This window comes from Mesitornis unicolor, unplaced genomic scaffold, assembly GCF_000695765.1.
Source record: "Mesitornis unicolor isolate BGI_N332 unplaced genomic scaffold, ASM69576v1 scaffold53303, whole genome shotgun sequence".
Taxonomy (NCBI): domain Eukaryota; kingdom Metazoa; phylum Chordata; class Aves; order Mesitornithiformes; family Mesitornithidae; genus Mesitornis; species Mesitornis unicolor.
In genome coordinates this window covers 306-10181 of record NW_010173654.1, presented here as the reverse complement: position 1 = coordinate 10181, position 9876 = coordinate 306, and the positions used below count along the sequence as shown (strand labels likewise).

Here is a 9876-nt window from a genome sequence, read left to right as displayed (position 1 = left end):
GTACACACACACACACACGTACACACACACAGATATATACACACACACACATATACAAATACTCTCTATTGTAATCTAGATTACTAACTACAACTCTTCGCTTCCATTAATTCTATACAGAATATCAAACGCCTATTTCTTCCGAGTTTTTCATCACAACGAGCCTACGCTCACATTAGTGATTGCCCACAACAAAACAATGGCGTTAGCAACACAAATACACCATAACGAAGAAGGCATTGCACGCATCCGTGATTTATCGCAACACGCGGGATAGCTGAGGAGCAGTAAAACAAGGTCAGTTCACTCAAAGGACGGTGAGATGGCACTGGAAAGAGAAGGCACAACAGCTGTAAACATCCCAGCCATGGACGCACCCAAGACATCAAAGCTGATGTGGCTCAGTCGCTGTCAGCCACGCGTGAGGTTCTCGTATGAACCCAAAACCAACCACGCAACAACTGCACAAACATGCCACTGTGCGGGATTCAAGTTACAAACGCAGATGAGAAGACTGGGACCCCTGCTTTTAAGGATGCCTGACCTTAAACACACAGAATATCACTCGGGCACCATTTCCAGATTTTCTGCGTGCCATCGGCCGGATGACAAAAGCCTCCAGAATTTAACACTCCAACTCCACAGATGGGATTTGGGAGTAAGGGAGAGCGCTGGGTAAATCAAAAGGATTTGTCCTTCGGGGTTTTGGATGAGCCGACTCATCACAAATATTAAAAAGCAAAATAATTGCAGATAATAGAACAGAAAGCACAACGTGACACCTGCACTGGGAATCCCCATGTTCCAAGTCAGGACAAAAAATAAACCCCAAACAAGAAATATTTTTAGTCTCATAAAATCCTTGATGAGAAACTGAAGTTCAGTAATTGATTTTAAGAGGAGAGCTACAATAAAAGCCGTGTTTATGAATAACAAACACTCTGCCATGCTGCTAATTACTCCCTGCATCAGTGAATCTCAAATGGTGGTGCACGGACCCCAATTTAGATTCACTGAAGACTTCTGGTGATCCATGGAGAGCTGGCAGCTATCACGAGAATGGCTCCACCTCCTTGCTGCAAGCTACTTTGACAGGTGCCCACGTTCTTCATTATCATGAAGAGACTGCAGGCCCTTGAAAGCAGCTGGGAGTTAAAAAACAAACAAACCAAACAGAAAACCACGAGCACTGCTGTGCAAATGGAGAGTGCAAAAGCGCCGATCAGCCAAGACATCGGCTCTCAGTAGAAATATTCCTCCTCCACTTGGGTTTTCCATACTTGGTACTTCTGCTTGCTTCTACTTCAGAAAGGTTTGCAATGCCCGAGTTCCCCATCTCAGAAAAAGGCTATGTCCTGGCTGCGCCAAGAAAATATCATCTGCTGGCGGCCCAAGACTTGCTCTGCCTGTGCTCCAGCTCGGGTGGAAGTCTCAACGCCTGCAAGGCAACCAGCCCTTCTGTGAGGCACAGCTTGGGTGCCCTACTAATGCAGCAGCTCTGCCTCCAGACAGCTCAGAGCGTGGGCAGAAAAAGCCAGTGTCTGCCTGCAAAACCCCGTGTGTACGTATATCCTCTAGCACACAGTTCCACTTTTGATCTGCCCGTAACTAACCCATGGCTATACCACCACCTGTGCTGCACAACTCTCAGGAGTACTTCCAGGATGAAGGCTGCACACATTTGTGTTTTACTCTTTAAAAAAAGAAAAAGTAGTACAAAAATATCTCCGAAACTTAAAAGTTTGGGGACTGAGATCCCTTGCTTGGATTTGTTTCCTCTGGAACTGAAAGTTCAAATTACCATTGAGAAACATCTCATGCTCCTACGGTCACAAAAAACTGTTGGTACTTTTACTGCCTACCATGCTAAATACTGCAGGAAAAGCTTGGTCTGTCCTGTTTCTGAGAATCACAGAATCGCTCGGTTGGAAAAGCCCTCTGAGATCATCACGTCCAACCGTTCCTGTCTACCCCCTAAACCATATCCCTAAGTACCTCGTCTACCCGCTCTTTAAACACAGCCAGGGATGGTGACTCCACCACCTCCCTGGGCAGCCTGGTCCAGTTTCTGACGACCCTCTCAGTAAAGAACTTCCTCCTTATCTCTAACCTGAACCTCCCTTGGCACAGCTTGGTGCCGTTTCCCCTTGTTCTATCCCCCATCACCTGGGAGAAGAGACCAGCACCCACCTCTCCACAAGCTCCCTTGAGGCAGTTGTAGGTGGTGATGAGGTCTCCCCTCAGCCTTCTCTTCTCCAGGCTAAACAAGCCCAGTTCCCTCAGCCGCTCCTCATCAGGCTTGTTCTCCAGAGCCCTCCCCATCCTTGTGGCTCTTCTCTGAACACGCTCCAGAATCTCAACATCCTTCTTCTAGTGAGGGGCCCAGAACTGAACACAGCACTCGAGGTGCGGCCTCACCAGTGCTTACACTGTCTTCAAAGAGCAAAAGAACTGGACAACACATTTACTTCTTAACCAAAGTCTTGCTGATAGCTTTCAAGTAGGCCAACGCGCAGCAGACGAACTGCAGAACTGCCACCAATCCATCAAGTAGTGTTTTAAGTGATTTAGAAGTGGTTTTTTAGATTAGATTCCTGACACAGGAAGCAAGCACTGCTGCAGTCAAATGTAAACATTCCCAAAAGTGGAAGGAAGATACTACTCTGGCCAAAAATCATCACACATCGCTATGCTAAAGATATGTCCCAGAACATGATGAATAAAAGATTCTCAGTATGTGATGCTATGTAACAGGAGTTACTGTATGAACACATTATGGCACAGGATTTATTCTGTGTCGCTACTGCTATCACAGATGGCAGCTGAGCATAAAATTCGGTACAACAGGCAACATTAACATACCTCTGGTGCAAGATACTCCGGAGTGCCGCAGAAAGTTTTCATCGTTGCTCCATCCTTTATGCCTTCTTTACATAGTCCGAAGTCTGTTATTTTTATGTGTCCGTCTTTATCCAGCATGAGATTCTCCAACTGAGAAGAGAACCCAAACGAAAGACATGATTACACAGAACACACACTGCTCCTGAGCAAGCCAACGGGAGACAGGAATTTCTGCTGATCGGTTTTCAACGCTGTTCTCGCTGGAGTCAGAACCACAGCGGTTGCCAAAGCACAAATGATGTAAAGACACATTTATATTCCTTTCCTTGGTTCGTTAGGGAACGTCAAGTAACTGATTTGCAGTCTTTAGGTAACCAATCTTATACACAGAAAGAACACAGACTGCAGATGTTGTATTTATGCATCTACAGTGTTATCACCAGCAGGACACAAGTTCTTTTAAAGATGTGTTAAGTACTGCCCCTCACAATTTATCCCTGCTTTTACTCTACGTGATTTTATGAAATACTCTGTATAAGTAAAGGATAGCAAGATGAAAGTGAAGTCAAATGCAAGGCTGAGGAACCACTTTCCAAAGAGCCCCTTAACATGAATCACAGAATCACAGAATCCCAGACCGTCAGGGATTGGAAGGGCCCTCAAAAGCTCATCCAGTCCAATCCCCCTGCCGGAGCAGGAACACCCAGATGAGGTTACACAGGAAGGCGTCCAGGCGGGTTTTGAATGTCTGCAGAGAAGGAGACTCCACAACCTCTCTGGGCAGCCTGGGCCAGGGCTCTGTCACCCTCACTGAGAAGAAGTTTCTTCTCCAATTGAAGTGGAACCTCCTGTGTTCCAGCTTGTGTCCGTTACCCCTTGTCCTATCATTGTTTGTTTTGACATGAGAATCACTTTATACAGTTACTCAGCCTGTGCCACCAATTTTTGAGTGAGCCATCCAGATTTCAGGACAGTTTCCACCGTGCATGACATAAAGGGCACTTTCCAAGGAATCATGGTGATATGGGAGACAAAAATCAGAGCAGGAAGCCCAAAATGACTTTGACGTAGCCTGAAAACATTAAACAGCACGCTTCATTTTGGATTGTTCCTAAATGAACTATCAGTATCCACTCATCCTCTTCTGAAAACACTTCTCAGGGAGAAAAAAAAATGCTACTGCTGCATTTTCCTCAAGAATTTCTCAAGTTTGTTTGCCCTGAGATTTCTTGTTTGGTTGTTCTATGCTCACCAAATGAATAAGCTACTTGAGGCTTATCCAACTGCCTAACTGCAAGCAGGCACTATGCAGGTAGTGCTGCACAGCACACTGCAAGGAAGCACAACGTTCACACAGTGTGAATTTGAATCTGATGAGACCTGGCATGAAGAGCCCAGGATTGTGTTCCACCACGTAGAAGACCCAGCAGGATTTCTCTTAGAGTATGAGCAGGCAAGTGAAAATGCAACCCAAGTAGCTCAGTACCCTTTCCTGTTCTCTGAAATGCTGCCAGGGTCCTGACAAATGCATTATACAGCCTCTTAGACTGTAAAAGTGTTTAGACATCCTGTAAAGTCAAGTCCAACAGCTCAGTCAGGAAAGGCTTTCTTACAGCTCAGGCTCATTTTCTTTTGTGACGAACAAAAACTCCATCCCGAAAAGCCTACGGAATATTCTTTTTCAACGTACCTTCAAATCTCTGTAAACCACATTCTTCTCTGAATGCAGGTAATCCAGTGCTGAAACAATCTCAGCTCCATAAAACCGAGCCCGGTCTTCAGAAAAGACACGCTCTCTTGACAGATGGAAAAACAACTGCAAGAGCAAGAATCGGTTACCTTGACACTGCCTGGACTGCCAGCCCCTTCCCATCCTCACCCGGCTGCGTTCCCACACGTGTTAAAAAGCACTGCAAATTAAACGACGAGACAACGGTGCCTCACATCCACATACGCACACTGAGAACCAGCTCATACGTACAGAAAATTGTAAACATTCATTTTGACTGAGCTACGATTTACACATCACAACTACAGCCCAACGCACGATTTAGGAGCGTGCTACTATTCCAAGTTTTCCTCCTTGACTGTCCCACAGCAGTTCGCCGTTTCTAGTTCTGCCTCCAAAGTAACGCGTTGCTCACAATATTCATTAGAGTCTTAAAAGCTGTCTGAAGAGCAACCTTGCCTGCTTGAATTACTACACGTCAGATTACAGTAAGCTGCTGTCATGTAAAACGTGAACTTACCCCCAAAACCTCTGTTCTCTACAAATGGAGTTAAGAAAATTAAGTCTTAATTCTTAACACTAGTTAAACCTGCAAACAGCTCTGTTCAACTGGGACAACCTGCAGTAATTTGAATTGCAAATGTGGACCTTAGCTAAGTAATGTCAAGCAGAATTAGTAATAGTACAGGAAAATCCTAAAGTATTCAACATTATTGCATTTGCCTTACCTCTCCTCCATTGGCATACTCCATCACAAAACACAAGCGATCATGTGTCTGAAAGGAATACTTTAAAGCCTGGAAAGAGGTTTAAACCAAAACTTAGAAGACGGATCACACCAACAGTTACAAAAGCATTTGTAATAGGATCACAGAATCTCAGGAGTTGGAAGGGACCTCGAAAGCTCATCCAGTCCAACCCCTGCCAGAGCAGGATCACCCAGACCAGGTCACACAGGAGATGTGTGATGTGTAATAGATGTTCAAAACCAGAGACAGACACAAAATTTTCTATTTCAGGGGGGTTTTTTGCCCTTGGGTCTTTTATAAAGCTTCCACTTTCCTGTTGCAGCTGAGGACTGATCCGCTGCCAACTTATTTCATTAAATAAATTTAATAAAACATTAAAACAAAGCCTTGCAGAAGCCATTAGTAATGCCTATAACGCTGTGAAACCAAGTCCTGGCCTGTTAACACTGATACAAATGTACCAATAGTGGCTCTGAAGTTCCCTTCCCAGTCCACAAACTCCCCCAGTTTCATCTCTCAGACAAGATGCCACAACCACGTCCCAGAGGACAAGGTTTTACTGCACTTTTATAGGAAACACGTACAGATTTGCACACCCCCCGGGCCTCTGCTCCCCGTTGACAGCCGGCAGGGGATTGAGCAATGCTGTCAGTACCATTTTGGGTGCAACTCACAAAGACAGAGCGGGCGGAGGCCGTGACGGGGCGTCACAAGGTGCCTTGGTGCAGTCCTGTCACAGGTATTCCTGTGGCCACAGGAACATCAGCTTGTTTGCCACGGTCTTAACTTTTTTGGTCATAACCCAGACTCGTAGCTGACTTCTTGTTTTGGATATGTGGGTTTATGAAAGCATTAAAGAGAAAACAGTGCATATGATATCATCATCTTCATTGCTAGGGGTGGCATTTTTAAACCAGTCGTATTTTTGCAGAGGAAGGGTCGACTGGATTATAGACATGCCAACAAACATTTACTGATCATATGCAATACAGCCAGTATTTACTTCCAGAGGCCATGCTTAAAAGGTCCAGCTAAGCCCTTGTGTACTTGGACAAAGAAAACAACCAGGATCTTACACAGGTCTCTTAGAAGGGCCTAAGCTGTTGGAAACAATTCAGAGCCAACTTGTAATAAATACTAGAAACAAAATCCTGCAGTGGAACCTGGGTATCTGAACTCAACCCAGAGAGACAGCTGGCACCAGAGGTCTACACTGAGAGCACGGTTTGATTTTACAGCTAAGCCAATCCAAAGGGAAAGCAGCGGGTACAGCACAGTCCTGCTTTTCCCTGTCTCATCCCACATGCTCCCACCACCATCCTTTGGCTGGCATTACCAGTGCTCTGATTCCATAATGAGTTGTTTCTGGGAGCTTAAAAGAATAACGCAGAAAGGCAAAATTGAAAGTTTTTTGCCCCACTGAATCTTCCTGAGCTTTTCTGTCACAAGAGCAGGGTCACCCTGATCTCCGCTACAAAGAGGAGACCACGCATGTGGAGGACAAGGAAAGCAGATACTCCTTTCAGCCAGCAAGCCATTAAATGGGTAAGCCATGAAGTCACAGAATCCCAGAGCGTTAGGGATTGGAGGGGACCTCCAAAGCTCATCCAGTCCAATCCCCCTGCCGGAGCAGGAACACCCAGATGAGGTTACACAGGAAGGCGTCCAGGCGGGTTTTGAATGTCTGCAGAGAAGGAGACTCCACAACCTCTCTGAGCAGCCTGGGCCAGGGCTCTGGCACCCTCACTGAGAAGAAAAACCACACCCTGGAACACTGTCTTGAGAGGTACTGAGGACCTGCTCGGCAAGAACCAGAAGACTTCTGAAAGCATTTTAATTTGTACTTCCCAAAAATGGCAGGTTACCAAAATACACGGGCGCTCTGAAAACACAGACCTTGGACGTATTATATCAATAACAAAAAATAAGGGAAGGCTTGGTTGTCACGATATCGAGTTACCCTCAACAGAGGGAGAAACGCTTACTGTTAAGAATGGATGCCGTGAGTTCTGCAAAACACGGTTTTCTGTCAGCGTGTGCGCTACTTCATCCTGAAACACAAGCAGAAGGAAATCAGCCAAGTGGTTCCCCAGATCAGGGCTCCATTTCAAACATTAAGGGAGCAATTATTTACAGGTACTCAGAGAATCCTTGGTACGACTTTCCCGAAGGCTTTATCACGGGTGAATCACACTCCCAAGTTTCAAATCCACTCACCTTAGCTACAATAACTTCCTTCTTCAGAATCTTCATAGCATAATACCGTCCAGTTGCTTTTTCTTTAACTAAAATGACCTTTCCAAAAGTGCCTTTTCCCAGTAGTTTAAGGTATTCAAACTCGTTCATGGTCTGTTAATGATACAGATAAACAAGGACTGAATTACACGAACAAAAAGAACCATATCATTCTCAGACTGGAATTTCTCATTCACGTGAGAAAACACCACATATGTTGCATATGTGGTTTTTTTAAAACCTTTTGCTGAGTGGAATTCAGAAGCAGAAATTATTCTTCCATAAAATGAACGCCAGTGCTCTCTCCAAGATAATCAATCAAACTATTTAGGGAAAACCATAAGCTTTCAATTAACAGGACCATCTTTCACAGGACTCAACGCTCGACTGTGCAAATCCCACTCAACACATTACTAACCCAGCAACATCCTGACCACTCCGTCAGGGTAGACACTCGGCAAAAGGCACACGTTGCTCTGATGCCAGGGTTTAAACCCATACCTTGTTTCTGATGTTCCCTACCTGTCAAGGGCACCAGCTTTCCTGCGCCTTATTGAACGGCACCAAAGCCCATAGACAAAACAACTGCCTCACAGATTCACCTTTTGTTCTTATTTGTTTCGCCATTAGGAAAAATGTTGGGGAAAATCAGAATCTGTTGCAGGCTGAGGATAGGCTCTGTACTGTCGTATCAATGACCACTGCCAACATGCAACAGTAAGACCTACACAGCCAAAGGCTACTGCAGCCTCCGTTGAGGAATATTTTTAAGATGCTCCCAACAGCAAACTTCCTCCATATTCTTCCCCAGAGCTGGCTGAGGAGACTTTCTGCCAATTGTTCAATGCAGTTGATGTCAGGACTGCAATAATCGTCTTGATTATCCTCAGTAACATGCCCAGAGACAGTCACTGCCTCAGAATAACGTGTGTATCTGACGAGCAAGGTGGTTCTTGCGTTCCTACCAAGCGCTGCTCAGCAAGAGCAGTGTCTGTGCAGTCAAGGACACAGATGGCCAGTGGCCGCTACGACTCAGAGTGACACGGACGTAGCCACCCACATCAGCCTAAAGCCACTGACGTGACACAAGGCTGGCACGCACACTTGGTGATGACACTGCGGGATGGCCATCTTTTTTCTTTAAAAACTTCACTGGTTTTCCCAAAATCAAAACAAACTTCTGAAAGTAAGTGAGGATGATAATGGTGAGATAAGGACACAAAGATTTGCCGTGGTACAATCCACAGACACAGCATTCACGTGGAAGAAGCTTCTACAAATTTCTTCTTACCAGAGCAGGTGTGAATGCTTTGGAAAATGGAAACCCAAACACAAAATTATGAGGGGGCAGAAAGAAGTGAAGGGAGGTTGAAGACCGATACCTAAAAGGGCTCCCCAGTGCAAAGATCTCCTCCGGCACATACTCCTTTTGTGGAAGGCCATTGCTGAGCTGGCCCTGTGCATTCAGATGATGCTGCACTTGATGCAGAAACCCCAGCTCTAGGAACACTACAGATACCACAGTGGCTGGCTGGGAGTTAGCCTAAACACTTAATCCAGAGCAAATAAACTCACTGGACTCACCCTAAGTCCTGCAAATCCACCGGAATATCTTTGTGCCAACCTGCAAAGAGTTTATACCGTCACATGGTCCAGCAGGACCCACGATCTCAGGCTCTGCAGCACAGGAAAACAGGCAAACCAAACCCAGACCTGGGCTGCCCTTGAAAGCCGCCCAGTAAGGACACCTGAACTCAGAGCTCCAGTGGACCCAGCCAGGCTTTGCTTGGGACCTGCTGAGCTGAGACCACTGCTTCCTCCAGAAGCTGCATCCACAACCAGCTGTGTAATTGTTATCAGAACAGACGTGTCTTGATGGGTATTTCTTGCCTCCATTCGAGAAGACCTAAAGCAATATTGCTATTTCTGCTACGTTCACTTACCACTTTGTGTTTTGGCTTTGTCATAGAAACTTCCATTTCCTCAGCACCTGAATTATCACTGGGAGAGCCAGATCTAAAATCCATCATCTCTTCCTCTTGTTTCTTGAGGCTGTCTGCTACAGTTTGGATGGCTTTTGTCCATTCTTCCCTGGCGAAATATAAGCAAAGACATTCGTTACTTGTGACTTTACTATGTGCCACAGCAAGTGTCACCACAGAATACAGAGCAACTGATGCTCTCTGATGAATCAATGCAACACACGTTGAATTACGTGCATTTTGAAGCACTGTAAGAATGCATGTTAAAGAGCACCTTTAACATATATCTTTGTTAATAGTACCAGAAACAAGAGATAACTGAAGTCCTCAGTCTGGATGC

The 9876-nt window shown here is 45.4% G+C and overlaps 1 protein-coding gene across 1 annotated transcript; it reads right to left on the bottom strand.

Annotated features, from left to right (window-relative positions):
• Positions 1 to 2862: 2862 nt before the first annotated feature.
• Positions 2863 to 9645, bottom strand: LOC104537783 (RAC-alpha serine/threonine-protein kinase; the record flags this gene model as incomplete). The annotated part of the gene is made up of 6 exons (XM_010180774.1): positions 2863 to 2991; positions 4532 to 4657; positions 5299 to 5367; positions 7305 to 7370; positions 7537 to 7668; positions 9498 to 9645. Coding segments are annotated over 6 exons (670 nt in total), but the record flags the coding sequence as incomplete, so codon positions are not given.
• Between the last annotated feature and the right edge of the window lie 231 nt (positions 9646 to 9876).